The sequence below is a fragment of the Neofelis nebulosa genome, chromosome X (genome assembly GCF_028018385.1).
Source record: "Neofelis nebulosa isolate mNeoNeb1 chromosome X, mNeoNeb1.pri, whole genome shotgun sequence".
In the NCBI taxonomy this organism is placed as follows: Eukaryota; Metazoa; Chordata; class Mammalia; order Carnivora; family Felidae; genus Neofelis; species Neofelis nebulosa.
In genome coordinates, this window is record NC_080800.1 from 110,774,860 (window position 1) to 110,796,944 (window position 22,085).

The following is a 22,085-nucleotide window of genomic DNA, read 5'->3' on the forward strand; positions in this document are numbered from 1 at the left end:
GCCACGCCGTGTCATCAGTGTGGGTGACCAACGCGGTGACGGAACAATTGGCGGTGGGCAACCAGGCTGATCGATGACTGAGGGGGACATTTATGTATTCAGCCAAATACCGTGACCGGAGTATAGTACCCAATGAAAGACGTGGGCTTGTTCCCCCAACCCCATCCCAGAAGCTGGGGGCCAACTTTGAAGCTGGTGTCGAACTGAGTGCCTCCACCCAGAATTTAGCCTCAGGTGGGTGCAGCGGTGGTTTGGGGAAGTTCCCGAGTGATAAAGAGGAAACCAGAGCTACCTGAGACACAAGCCCGGTCTCCCACAGGGGCACCACGGGGGACAATGCTCTCCCGGCGCAGGCCCTTCGAACCCTGGCCAGAGGCAGACCTTCCCGCCAGCCCAGGTGCAGAGGGGCAGGGGCGGGCGAGGGGGCGGCGGCGGCGGAGGCGGCGTGCCGTTCCCACATTGTTAGGGACGCCGAAGCACATCCCGGCTAACCTTCCACGGCTAACCGTCCTCAACGCCATGCTACTAAAGGACAGGCCTAGGGATCAGCCCCGTGCCACTCCCCTCTCCCCCCACAGTCACGGCGTCCAGGTGCCTTTGTGAGTCACCGAGACCCTCCGTAATAAGCCCACAGTGGGTGGGGCCGCCTCACACTTTCTCGCCTCTTCCCACCCTGACCCAGTCCTCCGCCGATTGAGCTCCCCAGGCCGGCGGGCAGCAGCAGCAGCAGCAGCAGCAGCCGCCGCCACCGCCGCCACCGCCGCCGCCGCCGCCGCGCCCGCCCCACCGGGCATGCTCAGAGCCCGGGCGGGCCCTGAGTGCCGGCAGGCAGCGCCCTGAGCTCCGCGCGGGGCCCCCGGCGCCCGGGTCCCTTTAAATCCGGCCGGCCGGTTGCTAGGCAACGGCGCGGCCCGCGCTGGCGCTGCACTGCGGAGGCTCTGCCCCGCGCCGGCCGGGCCGGGTCGCGGTGGCCAGCGCCGAGCCCAGGGCTGCCGGCCGCCAGTGGTGGCTGGCTTCGGGGAAGGGGAGCCAGAGCCCGCCGGACCCCACCCACGCTTTCAGGTACGTCTGGGCGCGGGAGCGCGGGGGCTCCCCCGGACTCGCCGCAGAGTGACCCCGGGCCCGGGGCGCCCGGTCCCCCACCCCGACCCCCCGCTGCGGCTTTCCGCTCTCCTCCGAGGCCCGGGCCGGGAGCTGGCGAGCGCCGCGGAGCCCAGGGGACGGGGCGTGGGCGTCGGGGCGCGGAAGGAGGAGTGGGGTCGGGCCTCGCCCGCTGCCCTCCGCCCGCTCCCCCACCCCTCGACCCCCTCCCCTCCCGCCACGGGGTAGGGGGACCGGGGAGGTGGCAGGTAGCGCCCAGACCCGAGCCCCCTTCTCCCCACTGCAAGCAGCGATGGCAGGAGTTTGTTAACCATTTACCGAGAAAACCCCCTAACTATGCATGCATAGATACAGCTTTATAGCACGAATGTGACTTCCATACTAATAAAGTACTCAGCCTTTGGAATTAAGGTGACTCCGTACCTTTTCTTCTAGAAGGAACAGTTTCACACTAATAACAAAGAATTGGAGGCTTGCAAACCGTTCACCGGGGCCCACTTTTCAATGGTACTTTGCTTCACTTTCAGTATCTGCCGAACAATAGGGAAGACAGTTTGTCCCATGAAGTGGACGCTTGGCTCAAATGTTAGGACCCTGGGAGACGAAGGCAAAAATCGAGGTCACTTCCCATTTTGATGATTTTACAAATTAACCGCACTCCGAGGGAGGGAGGCAGGCAAGGCCTGGGCTCCAGCCCTTTGCTAACGTGGCTCTTGGCAGGCTCATTAGTGACAAGCATGCTGCTGCGGCCACCAGCGGTGGCTCATTTGTTTGGTAGGTGCTAAAGGCCGGGAGATACCGCGGTGAATAACACGCTGCCACCATGATTCTTGTCCTATTTGATAACTTCCCTCGCTCGGGGACCAGAGACTTCTCGGCATAACAGTTGGGAAAGTGGGCTGACAAGTTAAAAAGAAAACTTGCTTCCGAGTGTCTGGCATCACATTCTAGATAGGCCACACGGCATTCTAAGTATATCGCTTGTCATTTTAAGCTACATCTCAGATATACACACGGATTGGGGTATTCTGGTTAATTATATTTCCTAATTATGCTGTGGGGATTTTATTTTCAGTTCAAGCTGGGGAAGGAGGACAACGGCATCCAATAGAAGACCCTGGATCACAGAGAGTGTAAGTTGTGCTGGCTGGTAACTTGTTACTGTTGGTGTTTACCTGCGCAAAGCCTCACCCCAACAGAAATCTTCAACTTTGTAGCTAGAGCATCAGTCTGCGTTGGCAGCAGGCTATCAGAAAAAGTCTCATGAAAATACAAAACGAAACAAAAGTGTCCTGAAGACTTTAGCTAAGCCAAATAAACTTTGGGGGCGAAATAAAAGTCCATTTCCTAAAATGTTACCCCTAAGACTGTAGAAACCAGAGGAGAAATTATAGATATTTACAAAAACTCAGTTACAATCAAAGCATTAATAGAATTTTCGGAAGGAATGTTAAAGGTCATGCATTCAACAAATATTTATTGGTGGCTACTGTGTGTCGGGAGACAGAGGTGAATAAGATGCCAGGAGATCACAGCGCGTTGGTGAAATAAAACTATGATGAAAGGCTGTAGAACAAGCATGGGAAAAACCCAGAGTGCAGAGTCATCCTTGCTAATATTCAAACTGGTAGTCCGATTGTGATATTTCTGAGAAGTTATTGGTGGCTCTGAAAAACACTGGGGCATTTGGAAAGTTCTTGGTAAAGCAACTGGAGATAAAATGCAAATACCTTCAGTTGCAGAAAAGACTCCCTTAGAATCAGTTTAGCTTCGGAAATGTGGAGGCATCAGCCACTTACAGGCCTCAAGGCTAACCTTCCCTGAGGATGCAGGTTAAATTAATGTAAGATTTGACTTTACGTTCCCCACTGCTTGCTTTAATTGTTTTGTTTTGTTTTGTTTTGTTTTGTTTCTTTCCAAACTGACTTTGTCTGAGATCTGATGATTTCAGGCTGGCAACTTTTGGGAGAAGGAGTGGGTTGTCTGACTGGCTGGTTTATGTCCCAAGGGAGGGTAAGGAATGCCTACAAAACAACAAAACCTATTGTCTACAGTGGACTTTAAAATTGCTTCCGTTTTCATTTTCATTCATTTCTCTTAACCACCTGTGAAATAGGTATATTTTCCCTATTTTACACCCGAAGAAACCGAAGCTCAGAAAAGGTAAGTTTTCCCCGTAGTTCTCAAGTGTGGGAGTCAAGGAGATGTGCCGCCCTCCAGTCTTTTCTCACTATAGTCCTTACTCAGTTCCTTTCTCAAGAACTTCCTTTTCCTTCGTCCGCACAGTGTTGCACACTAACACATGTCCCCCCCACCTTGACTTCAGACACTTCATTTGGGTCCTCATTTGGGTCTTTAACACGTTTCCGTGAGCCAGTGATTCTCAAGAGGGTGGAGAATGGAGACCTCCCCTGGAGGGGGCAAGTCACAGTCTTCTCAAATAAGGAGAGATGGTAACTACGAGAGTGTTTTGTGTCTGGGAACAGTGGAAGCAGAAGAAAAAGGTCGAGAACTACTGCTTTTAAGTGAGAACAGATCGGACAATTGAGCAAAGAAGCCAGGCCAGTGACTTTCTTTGTAGCAGGCTTTTTTTTTCCTCCTTCCTTATTTTGGCCCAGCCGTTTTTCTGAGGGTTGGGAGAACTGAAACCATCCAAGAATAATGGGGGAAAGTTCCCTGGGCTAAGAAGGGGCCTTTTGTCTTCCCCTCACTGCTCCTGGGTTGTGACTAAAAGCCCCGCCTCTAGCTGAGAGGGTGGCTGAGGGGCTGAGTGTAATGACAAAAGTTTGACCGTCAAAGGTTGCAGATGACCTTTTCCAACCGGCATTCCCAATTGACAAACTTTGGGATGAAGCACTCTTGCGAGGTGGGGAATAAAAGCCTCTGGAGGTTTTCCAGAACTGTTTCCCACTCCCTGCCTGCCCCTGCCTGGGGGAATACTTGCATTTTGCGGACAGATGTAGATTTATGCAAAAGAGATTGTCCTGAAACTTTGAAATCAAATTCCAATATAGATGAGATAAGGCAACAGAAAAAAGATCTTTGATTTTGAGCTTATCAAATTTCCCTAAAGCGTGTGATTTTAAAAATGAATATTTTAGAAAACAGCTAATTGGATTTAACATATTTGATCACTTATCCACCTTAATATGAGTGTGTTCCCCAGGGCCCCATACCTTGAAAATGAAAATGAGATGATTTTGTGGGTTTCTCCCTTCACGGTAAATAGTGGTGTATTATTTTCTGGAGCTATTCGAGGGTAGCTGTGCATTTACCTAAGTTTTTTTATGGAATGGTTTGCCTAAAGATCCGTAATAAATGATTGCTCTTTGCTTAGCTCTCAGCAATTAGGTTACATGACATTACATTATAAATTTCTTTTCAACTTATCGTATCAGTGGTTCCCAAATTCTCTAGAAGAGTCAGGAGATCACTTACTCCAGCAAAATGCCCTACTGCTTTGCCACTGGAGAAAGAAAGTCACCGGAGGAGGAATAGCGATGTTTTCAGAGAGACACTAACTAGAAGGATCAGGAGTCTCATACTAATTCACGTCGGGCACAAATGAGTAGATGTAACCAAGTCCTCGACACCCATGTCTTACCGGCACGGTCCCAAGGACTTCTGGGGGATCGCTCTCTTAGAGGGCTATTAATGTTATTTTTGTCATGGGACTTTATATTGTTTTCCTGTGTTCTGGCTTGTTTGTTTCTTTCAAATTTTCATTTCTCTGGGACCTCCTTCCCCTACCCTTCAGTCCTTCCGTAACTGGTGTAGCGGTGGGTAGGCACTTCCAGTAATAAATGCTCACAATTGACCCACTAGAAAGGCCTGCTTCTCCTTTCAGTAATGGCTCCCGCTTTGATCTGCCTTCTGCTGCCACAAATTACCCAATCATGTTTATTGAGAGCAAAATGGCTGCCATGGCAGGGTAGACGAGCAGCATTGTCTCAAAGCATATTCCTTGGCCTTGCCAGAGAATACTAATGTCATACTCGTCCTGCATAAAAAAACAAACAGTGCAGTTTGCGAAGAGAAAATGACACTGGCAGCTCTTACCCCCAGTCTGGGCTTTGCCATACTCGGTGACTAGATTTGGGAACAGGCCTTTAAAGGATATCTTGCCAATGAAAGAGGCAAAAAAAAAAAAAAAAAAAAAAAAAAGAAAGAAAGAAAGAAAGAAAGAAAGAAAGAAAGAAAGAAAGAAAGAAGCTCAGAGCCCCCTTGACCCTGTCCTGTGTAAACCATGGGAGGGAAATTCCAAAAGGCTTTTCAAACCTTTCTCTTTCTGTCCTTTGATATGTGACATGCGATTCTCCTTACCCTCCCCCCTTCATTTTTCCTCTCTCCTTTTGTGGCCCTTTAAAAATTACCTAAGCTCTGGAAATAGTGGGGTTGTTTTCTTTCAGTTTGTGGAATGAAACCTAGCAGAAGAATAAAGAGGAATTTTCAAACAAGCGCTGACCTGGGAGACAGGGTCTCAGTTTTACCAACACAGCCTGTGTGGATTTGGTCAAGTCACCTGACTTCTCAGAGCCTCAGTTATAAAATAAGTGGACTCTTCCCAGTTCTTTGAAAAGCACTGACTGTATCAGGAAACTGTACAGAGAGAGGCTCGGAAGAAAGGTAGTGAAATTGAAGAGGAAAAAAAAAATATGTTTCTGCCAGAGATTTATCAGAGGGTTGGAGATAGAAGTCGCCTTTTCAAGGTGCAAAATTATCAATGAAAAGAGTTTCTTATTGTAACCTTTTTCTACACCCAGATTTCTGTCTCAGGTTTGTCATTATTGCTACCTCCAGGTATACGGTGGCCTCACCTCACTTGCCCCTCTCCACACCTCCTTCCTGACCAATCTCACCAATACCTTTCATCCAGAAATAGGTAGGAGGGATAGTAATCTCTCTCCCATTGCTGCCCGATGAGAAACATTTGTATCTGTTACAGAATTGTCTGGTGAAAATTTGACTGCTAAAAAATGTGACTGGCAATTAGCATCACTGTTTTCTCTCTTTCCTCTGTTCCTTTTTTTTTTTTTTTTTCTGACCACTATAATAACTCCCAGTCGTCTTCATTCGTAGTTCTAAGAGGAGAGAAACCAGGATTAGGATGATCTTCCCCTTTAAGAAAAGACAGAGCCTAGATGCTTCCGGGTGGTGATTTAGTAGGATCATAAAAGTCAGAAAGGACTGTTTGACGAGAAAGGAGCTGATGCTCCAATGGCAAATATATACAATGAACTTCCAAGTCTATGCTTCTTACTGTGGTCTTGTTAACTAAACCTAAGTAAAGCTCGGCTTATGGCTTTTGAACCCATCATTTTAACACCTTCACTGAGTATTTGTATCTTTCCCTGTCCTCAAAGCCCAGTGGTTGCCAGTGGGGAATGTACCCTTGGGGATGTTGAATCCCTTCCCTCTTTTTTGGAGGAGGGTGGAATTAGGCATGTTCAGTACACATAGATACCAAGTTTACTCTCTCACCATCGCAAGGAAAATCTAACATTTAAACTGTTTAAAAAACTCCTGGGGAGGGGCGCCGGGGTGGCTCAGTCACTATATTACCATCTTTATATTATATAAATATATATCACATACTAAATAATAGAACATTATAATCTTTAATAATATTAAAGAAAATATTACTTTAAAAAGAAACACAACAATGGCCATTTTCTGTTACCAAGATAAAATTAGATTTGTGTGCATGAGAAAAATCAGTGGTGATGCTACAAATATATTGTAGCAAATGAACACATCAGCAATTGCAGTTGCTGGTTTGGTCGCTTCAGATGTCAGTGGCCTTTCAGCGTGTTGCTCGGGTCCTTCTTTCTCCCTACTCTCCGGAGTAGTTCTATTTGATCAAATACTTCTGTCCCTTAGGAAAGCTGTTATGTTATGGATTCTCTTTGAATAGGGAAGACTCCTCTTGACACAAAGAAAATATCCTTTAATTTTTAGAAATGGAGAAAGTTGGTTGTGATTTAGCCTGTTACATTTTTACCTAAAAATCACACTTGGAGTCAGTGTCTCAAGAAAAACCCGTTTGGTTGCGTTAATATCTTCAACTGTTGACATTCAGTTCTCATCACGAAATTGCTGTCAAAATGGATAGAATTCTGTACTCTTGGCAGTCTGGCCTAAAAGCAAAGCCCAAGACTGGAATAGCAGGAATTTGCAGGTCAAGACAGAAGGGCAGTTGGCAGAGTTAGTCGTAAGGAAGTCCGCATGGTATACTTTACCCAAAGCAGCTCACATTGCATTAAGCCCTGATGTTTTAGTCACTTTAAAGAGTGAATAAGCGGTAGTCCAGCCCAAAAGAACTAGAAAAAAATCAGGCACGTCGGAAGCACAAGTATTAACCCACTCTTAATATTAACCTGTTAATTTGAAATCGCATTTACTCTTTTTTTTTTTTTTTTTTTTGGGACAGAGAGAGGCAGAGCATGAACGGGGGAGGGGCAGAGAGAGAGGGAGACACAGAATCGGAAACAGGCTCCAGGCTCCGAGCCATCAGCCCAGAGCCTGACGCGGGGCTCGAACTCATGGACCGCGAGATCGTGACCTGGCTGAAGTCGGACGCTTAACCGACTGCGCCACCCAGGCGCCCCTCGCATTTACTCTTTTGAAGCAGTTCATTTTCGTGTGTGTGGTTGCTATCTCATAGAAACGTTTTCTCAGTCTACAATAAATAGCCAAATGTGGCAATTGATGGGTTATACTTCATAGCATCAGAGAATTTGAAAGCTGGAAGCGCCTGTGGAACTTAGCTGGCTTCGTTTATTTATTTGTTTTGAGAGAGAGTGTGTGTGCACATGTGTGTGTAGGGGATGGGAGAGAGAGGAGGGAGAGAATCTCTTAAGAGGTTAATCTTAAGGGAGAGAATCTTAATCTGCCATGGGGCTCGAACCCATGAAGCATGAGACCATGACCTGAGCCGAAATCAAGAGCCAGACGCTTAACCCACTGAGCCACCCAGGCACCCCTGGTTTGTGGCTTATCGATGAGGGGGCCTAAGCCCGCATCACTCAGTGAGTTAAAGGGAGAGCTAGCCCTCAAATATTTAGGTCCTTTCACCTGTGAGCCAACACAAGTGGTTTCTTTCAACTGCACCAGCTGCCAGTGCAAACAGTGTGCCTTGATTTTGTATTTTGTTTTTCAGGAATCGGAAGACGTACCAGGAGAAATGGATGCTAGAAGAAAACACTGGAAGGAGAATATGTTTGCTCCTTTTTTCAGTGCACAGGATGTTCTAGATGAGGATTCTCAGCCTGAATCATCTTCTGAACAAATGACTTTAGATAAGGCCAATAGAATAGAAGGAATTTATAATTTGTCTAGTAGAAAGTTTCAAGAAGAAAATAAATTTAAGAGGAAAGAATTTATTTCTCAACGAAATGAAAAAGAACAAGAACCAAATTTAAGAGGGAGAAAGGTAAACATTTCAAAGAATGAAGCAGACACAAATTCTGTCTCCTGTGAATCATCTAATTTGGATGTTGTGACCGAAGAAAGGGTTATTAGCGTGGAACATCATTCTTCCTGGACTACAAAGGAATTACCAACCCTCCCGTGGCACGACACGAAGAAGAAATTTACCGAAGGAATGTCTCCAAAACTTCGCCTGAATCTTTTGAACGAAGAACTGGAAGAACTTAATATGAAATGCAGAAAAATAGAAGAGGAATTTGAAAATGCCGAAAAAGAACTCTTGAACTCCAAAAAAGAAGTCTGTGCAAAATCCCTGAATTTTCAGGACACAGGGACGGAAGCTTCAAAGAAAGACTGGGAGCTCCAAGCTTTAAGAAATGACCTATCTGAAAGAGCAACAAACGTCCAGAACTTAACTGAAGAGCTCCAGCAAGCCAAAGAAGTCATCCACAGGCTGAGCCGAGAGAACAGAGATTTAAAAGAAGCCATCAGGAAACTAAAGCGTCAAACTGAGATTGGAAACGCACTCCTGAAGGAAGAAATGAAACTGTATTATGAATTAGAGATGGAAAAGATCCGCGGGGAGCTGGATGCCATCAAGAACGAACTGAGAGCTGAGAAGACCCTGCAAGCAAGAAATAACAGGGCCCTGGAGTTGCTTAGGAAGCACTTTGCTTCTGTAACATCAAGTACCCTTGACAGCTTGACAGAGGAGTTTTTTTAAAACTTGAAAAAATAAAAAAAAGCCTTTCACGAGGCAAATCTTGGAGCCAAATCAGTGTTTCTTGTGCTTTCTTTGTGTGCCACTTAAAATGTGTGTAATGGGACGTAGTTTTTCATTTGGGTGGAAGCAGGATATCCATAAAATGTATAAGCGTTCCCTTCAAAGCTTCTGCTTCCTCTTTCGAATGATGTTATTGCGAGAGCCCAAATGGAAATGAAGCTTCAGAAATCTCTTTATATATATATATATATATATATATATATATACATATACACACACACATATATATACACACATATATATACACACACACACATATATACATTTCACTCAAAGACCTGTAGTGATTCACCAAATCATTTATGAATACAAATCAACAGCCATTTTGTCATCTTGTGAGCAATCTGTCCTTGGCACGTCAATATCGTTCCATCTGTGTTCGCTGATATTAACAATAAAAATCCTGTTTATGTGTGTAAGCATAGCATGTCTTTGGGTCTTATAGCTGCCTGTTCAGACTCCATGGGATACTAAAAATGTATCTGCTTTCTTTGAGATTCGACCTTAATTAGGCACATATAAACATCTCCGGAAAAAATGCAGTTCTCCCCCCCGCCCCCCCCCAGCCCTGCTGCTTTCCCTCTGCTTTCTCCCTTGACCTGGCCGCAGTTCCCATAGACTGGAAGACGACTTAAGAGGCATGGCTGTGACCTTTGCTAGAGCCCTGATTTTGTCAGCAATAGCTTTTGCATTTTCTTGTGCTGACCAGCAAGGGGCGTTGTTGAACACAGCTCTTCCAGAATTCTACCGGGGAAAATTTATAAGCTTCGTGCCCAGTTTATGTCACCAGCTGGCTGGGACCGGAGTGAAAGGAGTAAGATGTCACCTTAGGTAAGCTGTTGGTGAGCTGGCTTCATTTGTATAGGAATCCAGTCCCATCAGGTGCCTGGGCAGTGACAGTTTTGTACTTACGGTGAATAAAAATGTACTGCTTCAGTCATTTGGTGGAAATGATAGGCCAGTTGATTCTATGCGATTGTTTGTATCAATCACCAAGGCTTATTGTAACCGGAGTTCTATTTGCATGGCATTTTTAAGTCCAGTGAGCCAAACGTAATGACAGGTACAATGGTAAGGGTTTAGGTGTCTTCCCTGATGGGAAATCCCCAACCCGGGAGTGCAGACGCTTGAGTCCTAAGACCTGTTTTGCCATTAACTAGCTAATTAACCTTCTCGGCCTCAACGTCATCATCTGTAAGATGAGGGAGTACATCTATCATCCAGATTCTGCTCAGTTCTAATGTTCTGTGATTTCACCCTAGCGGTTTGATTTGTAGGTGTAACTATACCTGTGATAAGGCAAAACTCCAGCACTGGATCCCTTCAGTTCTAATACTTTGGGGACCTACTTGGCAGACGCCCTGCCTTCAAAGGAAATATGCACAGCCTCTTGTTTTTTGTTTGTTTTTTTGTAGTTTGAACACCTCCACATACTATGTAATTAAAAAGTCAGGAGAGGAAGTAAATGAGGTTACTTGTTCTCCTTTCTCTTGTTTCCTTTACTCATTAAGGTCGAGGAAGGCACTGAATGAAGGCAAACCACGCTATCCTGGGGGCCGAGCGGGGTGTGCCTGGCCTGGAAAGATCGGACTAAATTGGAAGATAGCAATCTTTGGAGCTTTCGGACTTGGCCCTGAGAACTTAACCCTGGCGCTGGCAGCCCACTGGGAGAGGAAGATGACTTTCAGGTTTCTGGCGGTCCCTGGCTTCCCAGCAAGGTCCAGGCACAAAAGCAAACGAGGAACAATTGGCCCTGCTTGGCTCTCTTCCTCATCACCCCCTTGAAAGTTAGCCCTTTGTCCTTGCCCCACGAAGAGACTCAGCCCTGACCGCTCTTCCGCAGAGCCGCTTATGTGTTTAAAATATTTCACAAATTGTATTAAGCCACTGGGCCCAATTTTTCTTAGTATATTTCCATTTAAAAAAAATTTTTAACGTTTATTTATTTTTGAGACAGAGAGAGACAGAGCATGAACGGGGGAGGGTCAGAGAGAGGGAGACACAGAATCTGAAACAGGCTCCAGGCTCTGAGCTGTCAGCACAGAGCCTGACGCGGGGCTCGAACTCACGGACCGCGAGATCATGACCTGAGCCGAAGTCGGCCGCTTAACCGACTGAGCCACCCAGGCGCCCCTATTTCCATTTTTAAAAAGGAGTTTTCACTCCAGGAGAATTTCTGTCAACCGACCACATGTCTGAAGTCCTCAGTGACAACTTGGTTTACCTTGCGTGAGTGTGTATATGTGCTTATGTGTGCTTCGGGGGCAGGGTAGGAGCGTGTCTAGAAAAGTGCATGGCCTAGCCCAGCTCCGGGACAGGGGGTAGAGTTGTATTTCTAGGAGGGAATTAGAACACAGATTCTTGATGAGATAGCCTTGGATGCTGAGCCCCAGCAAGGCCTGCTCTCTGGAAAGGCCCTATGGAAATCCTAGGTCCAGACACTAACCAGGAGAGAATTACAACCACCAGGTCTAGAGGGCCAAGGAGAAATGGAAGCAAAGGTCACAGAACCAACAATTTGGAGCTGGGAATGGGCCACATTGATGCTTTTTAAAAATTAAAAAAAAATCTTTTTAGATGTTTATTTTGGAGAGAGAGAGAGAGAGAGCAGAGGACGGGCAGAGAGAGAGAGGGAGACACAGAATCCGAAGCAGGCTCCAGTCTCTGAGCCGTCAACACAGAGCCCGACGCGGGGCTCGAACTCACAAACGTGACGTCATGACCCGAGACGAAGTCGGACGCTTAACCGACTGAGCCACCCAGGTGCCCCATATTTATTTTTTTTAAATATATATTTTTGAGTTTTATTTATTTTGACAGAGAGAGAGAGTGTGTGAGCAGGGGAGGGGCAGAGAGAGGGAGAGACAGAATCCCAAACAGGCTCTGCGCTGTCAGCGCATAGCCAGACATGGGGCTCAATCTCATGAACTATGAGATCACGACTGGAGCCAAAACCAAGAGTCGGACGCTCAACCAACCGAGCCACCCGGGCACCCGATGCTTTCATTTTTTAAAGCAGGGATATAATGAGCTGGGAGAAAACTGGGCTGTTACTGTTCCCCTTCACGAGCAGACGTGAACAGCACTGGGTGGAACTGCCTTAAAGAGGCAGGATTAAGGCAGGTGTGAATACTGTGCCTCATTGCCGCCATAACCACGTTCACTTGCTGCATTGGGTGGCCTCCACTTTTGATTAGAATATGTTGTCACTGAACCCTCTAGTATATCAAATGGGAGATGTGGAGGTGTTTTGTTTTGTTTCTACTGGGAACGGCACATCAGGCCACCCATCCCTTTAATCTGTTGGATTAAATATTCGAAGTCAGCAATGCAACCGCACACCAACCCCATCAACTCCCAGTTCCTTCCTTCCTAAGAAGCATGGGCTGTCACAGGGCCCTACGAGTCTCTGTTCCACCTCGGGTTCACAATCCACTTCTAGAAACATTTGCTAAGCACTTATTACCATCATTCATCACTTCTGAGACACACTTTTTTTTTTTTAAACATTTTGACATCCCTGAATAATTTGGGAAATGTCCTCAAATCAATGGCATATCATAGTCTAATTGTCAGTTTTAAAAAATCTTTCTTAGTGGTTCATAAAATAATGGTGTATCTTACAATCAATAGGGTTTTAGATTTGATGAAATATGGCATGCGCTAGGCTGGGGATATGGGGATAAAAGGATTTATGACTAAGACAGGTCTCTGACCTCAAGGACCTTACTTATGCAACTAACTAAAACAATGTGGTAAGTGCTATCCTAGCAGTGCTAACATAAAGTGCTGTTGGGAGCACAAAGGAGGATCAATTAATTCTGCCCGTGGGGCCGGGAAGGACTTCATAAAGGAGGTGACATTTGAGCTGAGCCTTGAAGGATAAGAAGGATTTTTCCAGGCAAAGCATGGGGGCAGGGGCAGGGGCATTTCTGGAATGCGAATGTGGAAGATTCATTTGGCTTCAAAGAGGACTCTTAACAACAATGTACAAGAACACTGGGATGGTGCATGTTGCTGATTCTTCAAGTCCCGTTGGAGGTTCTGCTCTGAAGACTGTGATTCCAATGCGCTTGTTCGTTTGCAGATAGACTGGAGAATGCAGATCTCATGACAGAAAGACCAGGTTCCAGATAGCAAACAGCAGGAAAAATTTTTGCTGGTGCCACTGTGCCTTGGCTGCCATCACTTTTGTTTTGGACACAAAAGACCTAAGAGATTTGGGCCATGATACCCAGCTAAGTCCACCGTGAGGGGTCTGGTTTCAGAGATGTGTGAAAGAGAAACACCACACTGCTCCTCCTTGGAAGCAGTATAAGCACAGAGCTTAAGAGCACAAACTCTGCTTACCCGCTTACTAGCCGCGTGACCTTGGGCAAGTTGCACAATCCCCTGTAACTCAGTTTCCTCATTTTGTAGGATGGGGTTAATAATTGGTGTTGTTGGGAGGATGACGTGAGATCCCATAGTCCATATACATCACCATCGTTGTTATCATCATTGTTATTGTGTAACTGACAAGGGGAAATCGACCAAGTCTATTTGTCTCCTCCCAGCTATTACTCTGGCCAACCTTTTTACCCTTATTGTCCCTCCAACTGTGTTCTCTGGAGAGGATGTGGTCAACTCATTCACGATACGTGTCTCAATGGTGGGTGACATGTCTGAGAAGGTGCAACAAGTTGCAGAGAGGATATTTTTACTTTATTGGTATGTGAAGCCTTAAAGCCAAAGTAATGAATCTGTCCTGATGGACTTTCTGGCCTCAGGACAGATCCTGTAAAGGGGAGTCTCTCGGGTCAGAGCCTACCCAACGCCCCTCCAGTCAGGTCGGTATAAGGCTGGCCCCTGGCCCTGGCAGGCAGAATACCAGAAGGGGGAAGAAAGCCCTGCTCTAGTGCTCCAGTGGGAAAAAGCTCATCTAGGAAAAGGGAACGGAGACGAGAGGCTATTCTAGTATTTTCCATTTCCCCTTGGCACGGGAAGTCATGCAGCTGGGGCCCCACTACTACCGCTGGTCAGATAAGAATAAGTCATTGTCTTTGTACCCGTAAGACACTGATGCCGTAGTTCCCCACGTATTGGAGGTGCACCCTCCTTTCCACACCGAGCATCGAGGTGGTGTCTCCCCAGCATAGTGGCCAGAGCAGGGTCTTGCTCTGTCTCTTTCTCCCTCTCTCCCATCGATCACACCCAGTCTTCTGGTGACTGCTACATGTCAGTGCGCTCAGGTTACCATTCCCCGGGAGACTGGGTTTATACCTGGTTCTCCAGGGTATCCTGGAAGCCTTTCTTTTGTCTTTCTGCCCATGCCTATTGGCTCCACGATAGTCGTTGTCATATGTATTCCAGACCATGACGGAAGACATACCGGAGAGATTCTCTTAGCGTCACCAGTACCCTAGGCTACAGTTGCGCTGTTGTTCAAAGCCTATTACAAAACCGTATTGTGTGTCACATACTTCCATGTATGTCGTGTTACGAAATCTTTACAATCCTTGATCATCAGGTGAAGAAACGGAGGCTCAGAGACATTAAAGGATTTATTCAGTATCACTGACAGTAAGTGGCGGATCTAGAATCCAAACCCAGACTGTCCAGCTCACCAGACGGTGCTTGTTCCATGATATCAGCCCACCATTTGTGCTAAAATTTGTGAACCAAAGGTTCAAGCGCCGAGACGTTATTTAACTTTCTCAGAGACAAACTGGTTTATTACTCTGAATTCAGCTTGAGTCAGCCGTCCCATAAATGGCTGAGATGAACAGTCCAGATGCACGTCATTATTGGAAAAGACCACATGTGTCCACATCTTCTTAAAGATTTTATTTTTAAGGGCGCCTGGGTGGCTCAGTCGGTGAAGCGTCCGACTCTTGGTTTCGGCTCAGGTCATGATCTCACGGTCTGTGAGTCCAAGCCTTACATCGGGCTCCATGCTGACAGCTCTCTCTCATAATAAATAAATAAACTTTAAAGAAAAAGATTTTATTTTTAGGTAATCTCTACACCCAACATGGGGCTCCAATTCACAGCCCTGAGATCAAGAGTCACACGTTCCACCGAATGAGCCAGCCAGGGTGTCCTGTTCTTACAGCAATGACATTAACTATAATGGGAGTGTAGACAAAAACAATTGAAACGTGAAGCCCAGTGGACAGCTCTCTAAAGCCACTAATTTGGCTCCATCGACACTCATTCTCACTTTGAAGTCAGATTTGTTTTCTTGTAATTAATTCAGAATTACATATCATATTTCCTCCAACATTTATTTTTTCCTCAGAATCTTTGCTTCCTAAAGCATTTTCATTGAAAGCTGACTATATTTTTTGAAATTTCTTTTTCTTTAAATTTTTAAAAATGTTTTTATTTATTTCTGAGACAGAGAGAGACAGAGCATGAGTGGGGGAGGGGCAGACAGAGAGGGAGACACAGAATCCGAAGCAGGCTCCGGGCTCCGAGCTGTCAGCACAGAGCCCGACGCGGGGCTCGAACCCACAGACAATGAGCTCATGACCTGAGCTGAAGTGAGATGCTTAACCAACTGAGCCACCCAGGCACCCAGAAAGCTGACTATATTTTAAGAAAAAAGTGCTGTGAGCCTCCTTGCTGCATAGAAAGTGTTAAATAGAGGTGCCTGGGTGGTTCAGTTGGTTGAGCATCCAATTCTTGGTTTCAGCCCAGGTCATGGTCCCACGATTTGTGGGATCAAGCCCCACATTGGGCTCTGTTCTGACAGCTCAGAGCCTGCTTGGGATTTTCTTTCTCCCTCTCTCTCTGCCCCTCCCCTCCTCGTGCGCGCGCGCGCGCTCTCTCTCTCTCTCAAAATAAATAAATAAACTTAAAAAACAGAAAGTGTTAAATATCTTTAATGACTTACACATTTCCTTCTTATTCTTTCCTTGATGCCCTGGTACGTTTCTCAAAGCTACAGTAAAGAAATCATATTCTGTTCACTCATAATTGAAACAATTCTTCCAAAAGCGATTCTAGGATCTCTTTGGTAAAATACCTTCCATAACAAGACAAAATGTTTTCTTTAGATTTACAAATTCATTCAAGATTTTACAGAACAGTATCTCCCCTTCCTATAATGAAGTAAAAGAAAATCTGGAGCGTTGCCTTTTGGCGTTCATAAATGTGCGTTCTGTCAGCAGAGAGCCTGCAGGGCATTTCTGGTTTTGAGGTAATCAACCTTTTAAAGTGCATAATACACTTTCATGTGGTTTTAATTGAGTACAAAAAATATATGTGCATGTAGCATAAGGACTTTCCCCCCATAAAACATGAGTTATCTGAAATCTTTTCCTTTGGGTATATATTAGGGCATGCTTCTAAATAAAGTGTTGAGAGCAAAGGGGCCCCGGTTCCTATGTTTGCACCAGGGAAGGGTGCTGTACCAGAAAAAGCATGAAGTGGGGAGTTTGCTCAGTTGGGTTCACTAGTAGAAGATACTGAGTTGGACTCTGGGGTACCAGAAGTCTATTAGGGGTCAACACCTGCGAAGAAACAGGAGCTGGGGGCTCCGGAGTGGCTCGATGTGTTGAGCATTCGATTTCGGCCCAGATCATGATCTCGGTTCGTGGTTCAAGCCCCACGTGGGGCTCTGCACTGAGCCTGCGTCGGATTCTCTGTCTCCCTCTCTCTCTCTGCCCCTCCCCCCCACCTCTCTCTCTCTCTCTCCAAAGTAAACATTAAAAAAATCTTTGAAAAGAAAAAAGAGAAGGAGCAAGACTGAGCGGAGAGAGAAGTCGAATTGCCACGCAAATCCCACAGAGCCTTGGCAACCCCGGGCGGCGAGCTCTGGGGTCTTGTCCATCAGTGACCCACATGGGGCGGAAACAGCCAGGCCTTCGTACCCCTGCCGCACTCCGTCCCCAGACACAAGCTGCCTCTGGAAGGGTGTGACCTGGGACAGAGCGATTGTCTGCCGACAAGGCCGACCGTGAAGGGACTGACAGCCGGAGGCTGTCTGCTGACCTCACTCCTCTCTGTTGGGTGGCAAGTCCTTCCTCGACAGAGACCCCGGTGGTGCCTCTTTGCGCCTACCACAGTCCCTCCCTTGCACCCTCTTTCCGGAATCCTTTGGGCCTCCGTTCCAGAGGGGAAACAGAAGAGTTTAGCGGGACTAACTACAGCCCCGACGTGTGCAGCTGGCCTTGGGCTGCGATGGATACTCAATACCTCCTTCCTTCGCTCTCCGTTCTAGGTCACTCTCTCCCTTAGCTACTGCCCTCTGGTGGCCTCGGTGGACCCTCATCTCTGAGGAGACTGAACCCCTGGTCATTGCGCCCTTCTCAGCCTGGGGCTGCTGTACCTGCCCACTTACAGTGACCATCGGGCAAGAGAGTACTAACACATGCCCAGGTGATGACATGTTTCCACACGTTTCTCCACACCTCCGTTGCGCAACGGCAGCCCCGCCTCCCCCTGATAATCAATTACCCGCCCCCCCCCCCCCCCATCAGTGAGCTGTCTCCTGGCCTGCCAGTCCCTGGACACAAGGAGGCCAAAGTGCCCAAGCAGCAGCTGTGACTTATAATGCAAGGGGATCCTCGCTGTGCCCCCAGAGAAGGTCCCCTAGTCCTGTAGAAGTACAGGGGTGGTTAGCCCAAAGTTCCTGCATTTGTCAGGATCCAATCAGAGAAGAACCATTAAGAGATTTGATTTTTATATCGATATAATGGACATCTATCTGTTCCTTATCTATCCATCTACCTAGGTATCTATATATCAATAGACATCTAGAGATTTCACCTTACTCAGTTGTGGGAGCAGGTTAAACAGCCTCTGTAGCCTTCACATCTAATACTGGAGCTTGAAGTCTGCGGGGCTGTCAGGAGGGGGCAGCGGACAATGGAAAAGAACAAGGACGCGCTGGAACCCGGAAGCAGGAGCTGGAACCCAGCAGCAGGAGGAACTGAAGTCTCTATCAGTCCCTCGTTACCTCCAGCTTCGATAACGTGGCTATCCTGCAGGGGAAGCTGGCGCTGTTTGTCCATAACCACACACACACACGCACACACACACACACACACACACACACACACACACGGGGCCTTGGTGGGGGGAGGGGGGTCTGAGACGCTAAAGGAAGGTTGAGGAGTGGGTGTGGCAGCAGCTGCAGCCTGGTTGCCGGCCCACACCAGTGAGATGAGCCGGCAGACGAGTGACAATGTAGGTGAGCTGCAACCACACCCGGTGCCCCTGCAGGAATCGCTGTCACAGAAACGAGTTGTTACGCTCCTGCTTCGGCAAGGCCCACCACATCCGCAAAACATCCCACCGGTAAAGGAATCGGGCAGCGTAGTTCAGTCTAGGCCAGTCGGCGCTTTACACACCCACCGGAGTCCTGTGCCCGGTCGTTGCAGTGACAGTAACTGAAACCACTCCCGCTTTCACTCGTGGGTTCCCAGACTCGGCATTCTTTTCATTGAGAAGGCAGTGCTGTACAAAATTCTTTGATTCGGTGCGGGTACCGCATTCCGGAAAATGGCACTCCTTTCTCCCAGAGTATTGCCTCCTTCAGCGGGCTATCTCAATGTTTTATCAGACCAGCAGCTTCTGGACAGTGTGATATGTACTGTGACCAGTGGTCCCCCTGGCCCTGGGCCCACTCTTGTACCCCCTTGCTGCAAAGTTGGCCATTTTGGTCTGGCACAGTGTCATCTGGGACCCATGCTAGGGGATCAAATACTCCCTAATTCCTGAGAAAGGTGCCGGTGGAGGCCCTGCAGGCAGGCGACCAACATCACTGATCATCTGCCAGTGTGGGCGCTCTGTTCACGAACGCATCGCACCTCCACTGGTATGGCCAATAATAAAGACCGAGGCCAACGTGGCCGGGTTATTTCATCTACGTGGTTGCAGAAGGAAATGGCCAGAGGTTAAAATATTTACGAATTTATGGCGAGTGGCCCGGCTAGCCAGTTGGCGGTTTAGAAGGGTGCATGATGAAGGACGGCACCCAAAGCTCTGCCCACCGGGAGGATCCACCTGACTGTCGTTCCGTGCCTGTTCCCCAAACGAGCTTACAGTTCGGTCACTGCCCAGGTTTGCCTTGTACCCACACACTGACACATCCCATCCATAAACCAGGCTTTTTCCTCCTCATTCAGTCGATCTGTCGGGGTCCCCGTAGAGCTGTAGGCACAAACTGAAGGAGGGGTACCAGTACAACAGGGGTGCGTGCGATGGACATCTGAACTACCTGACCTTGCAGTTTACCTGTGCCCTTTAGTCTTGTTCATAATCGCTCCTGGGTACTCCCTCTTCATATTTTGATGGATTGTTGCCGGGTCCACCTGACCTGATGATTTAGTGGATCTGACAAAACCCAGTTCACGATAGTTACGGTTGCGTGTTCCCTCGGTGTCCCGTGGTCAGGTGTTTTACCTTTTCTGGGGCCCAGCAATGTACCAGAAATCGTTTTTTTTTTTTAAATGTTTATTTATTTTGAGAAGGAGTGTGCGCGCGTGCACGCACGAATGGGGGAGGGGCAGAGAGAGAGGGGGAGAGAGAGAACCCCGAGCAGGCTCAGGGCTGTCAGCATAGAGCCCCACGTGGGACTCGATCCCTCGAACCGTGACATCATGACCTGAGCTGAACTTAAGAGTCAGATGCTTGGGGCGCGTGGGTGGCTCAGTCCGTTGAGCATCCAACTTCGGCTCAGGTCGTGATCTCACGGTTCACGAGTTCGAGCCCTGCTTTGGATCCTCTGTTCCCCTCTGTCTCTGCCCCTTCCCCACACATGCTCTCTCTCTCTGTCTGTCTCTCAAAAGTGAATAAACATTAAAAAAAAGAGAGAGTCAGATGCTTCACCAACTAAGCCACCCAGGCGTCCCTGTTAAAAGGCATGCGATTGTCTTCTGCAGATGACATGGTCTTGCTCCAGAGCCCCACGACCGGCGCTGTGATTCTCCCACGAGGGTTTGCCGAGGATCCTATACTGCGTCTCTTCCCCACCACCAGTTCCTACAGCACCATAGATGTGCCAAATTGTAAGGCCCAAGGGGCAGGGCAGTTTGCATGGTGGCCTGGACCTGCTACACAGCCCTTTATTTCTCTGGGCCCCTGTTAACGGCGGGGAGCCTTCCTCGCCACCTGCTATGACAGATACAGTAGAATCCTGAGGTGTGAGGTAGGCTGCCTCCTGGAGGCCCACTAGGTGTCTTGATTCACTCGTCGTGGCAAGAGGTGCGATCACAAGGAGCTGTCTTTGTGGGCTCGTGTGGCACCTCTTGGTAAGACACACGAACTCCTGGGGGCGGGAGATGAAGCCTGCCAAGATTCAGAGGTTTTATCTGATCAACAAAATACAATAGGCTGATAGCATATTCTGTGGGTGTCCAGATGGTTCTGAACTCCTCAGACTAAATTAAGACAGGGGGTAGGAGAGCTAATACAGCCCTGGGACAACGCTGTAAATGTTTACTATTTCCCCGTCCATTTAAATGCCAACTCTTTCTAGTTCTCTTTTCCGATTGGGACAGAAAATAAACATTTTGTCAAATCAGTGGCATGCTCATGTATTTGAGGTTATATTAATCTGCTCCCACAAAGATATCATATCTAGCACAGCGGCTCTGATCAGAGCTACTGCTTGGCTGAGCTTGTGGTAGTCTATAGTTATCTCCCATCTGGTTTCTGGCAGGCACGAGACTGGTGAAATAAATGGAGATATGACGAGGATCTCCACCCTGATCTTTAAGAGTGGTGCTAATCTCCCCAACCGCCACCGCCTCCCTGTGATGATTTACTATCTCGGCTGCGGGTCGTGGTAGCTGTGACGGTGGTTTAGTATCAGAGACTTCCACTCGGCCTTCCCCACTGTGACAGCTCTTATCTCACTGGCCAAAGATACAAAGTGAAGCATTTATTACCTGGTCCTCGTATGTCCCCACTCTCACAGGGGGCCGTGAGGATGTTTTGGGTCTCCAGGTACCTGGGTCAACTCAGACTCTATGACCAATAGTTCTCGAACATGTCTAACTAGACCCTTTCTCTACTGCTTAGTTACCCAAATAACTGGCCGGAAGTCCCTCTGCGGAAGGACAAAAGGGAATCGTTACAGGGAATACTTGCTGTGGTATTGCAGGGTCCTTTCTCCTCGGCACCCAGCCACCTGTTCTGTCGGTGAGTTCTGGATCTGAAAACTGGCTCAGGTCTGGAAACTGGACAGATCATGAACATTTATGGAAAGGACCGTCCTCAGCCTCCCAGATTTTTTCTGCTATTAAAGTTGAGGAGTACCCTTTTTTCAGGTGCCCATAAATTTTGCCCCTACGGACACCATGTTCTTTGAACTATGGCCAGAACTCTGTGGGTCCGGCCGCTTGGCTGCCACATGGACTTCACCTTGTAATTGCAACCTCCTGGCTTCTGGAGATTAAGCACCACCACCTGGGCTCTGTTGTTTTGGGTCTTATCATATACAATGTTTTGAGCGAGCTAAGATTGTAACAGGTTTTTCTCTAGTCAGTCCCCGATCGCAGAGGAGGCCAGCACTGAACTTTGCAATGATGCTAACACCTCTCCTTACCAGTGTGTTCCTGATGGCCTGCTTGAATAGTGTTCTCCGGATCTCCCTGTGGAAGCCAGTCTTCTGGTGGCTCTCGTGGCTGTATGTAGTCATATCCATGCCAGCATGGCCACCTCCTCGAGCCTTCTAATCTCATCCTCAACTACTTGCCATAGCAATTCTGACATTTCAACTCTGCTCAGCATAGGCTGTGACATTTTCCTTCTATCAGCCATCCTAGCAGAAAATCTGCAC

At 47.6% G+C, this 22,085-nt stretch overlaps 1 protein-coding gene across 2 annotated transcripts; it reads left to right on the forward strand.

Annotated features, from left to right (window-relative positions):
• Positions 1-70: 70 nt before the first annotated feature.
• Positions 71-9,304, forward strand: CCDC160 (coiled-coil domain containing 160). 2 transcript variants are annotated; one of them, XM_058712938.1, is made up of 3 exons: positions 71-234; positions 2,177-2,234; positions 8,261-9,304. In XM_058712938.1, the coding sequence occupies exon 3, from the start codon at positions 8,285-8,287 to the stop codon at positions 9,251-9,253; it is 969 nt and encodes a 322-aa protein (XP_058568921.1). In that variant the 5' UTR covers positions 71-234; positions 2,177-2,234; positions 8,261-8,284; the 3' UTR covers positions 9,254-9,304. The 2 variants fall into 2 exon arrangements, with proteins under 2 accessions (XP_058568921.1, XP_058568920.1); XM_058712937.1 differs by lacking the exon at positions 71-234 and adding an exon at positions 939-1,062.
• Positions 9,305-22,085: the final 12,781 nt, after the last annotated feature.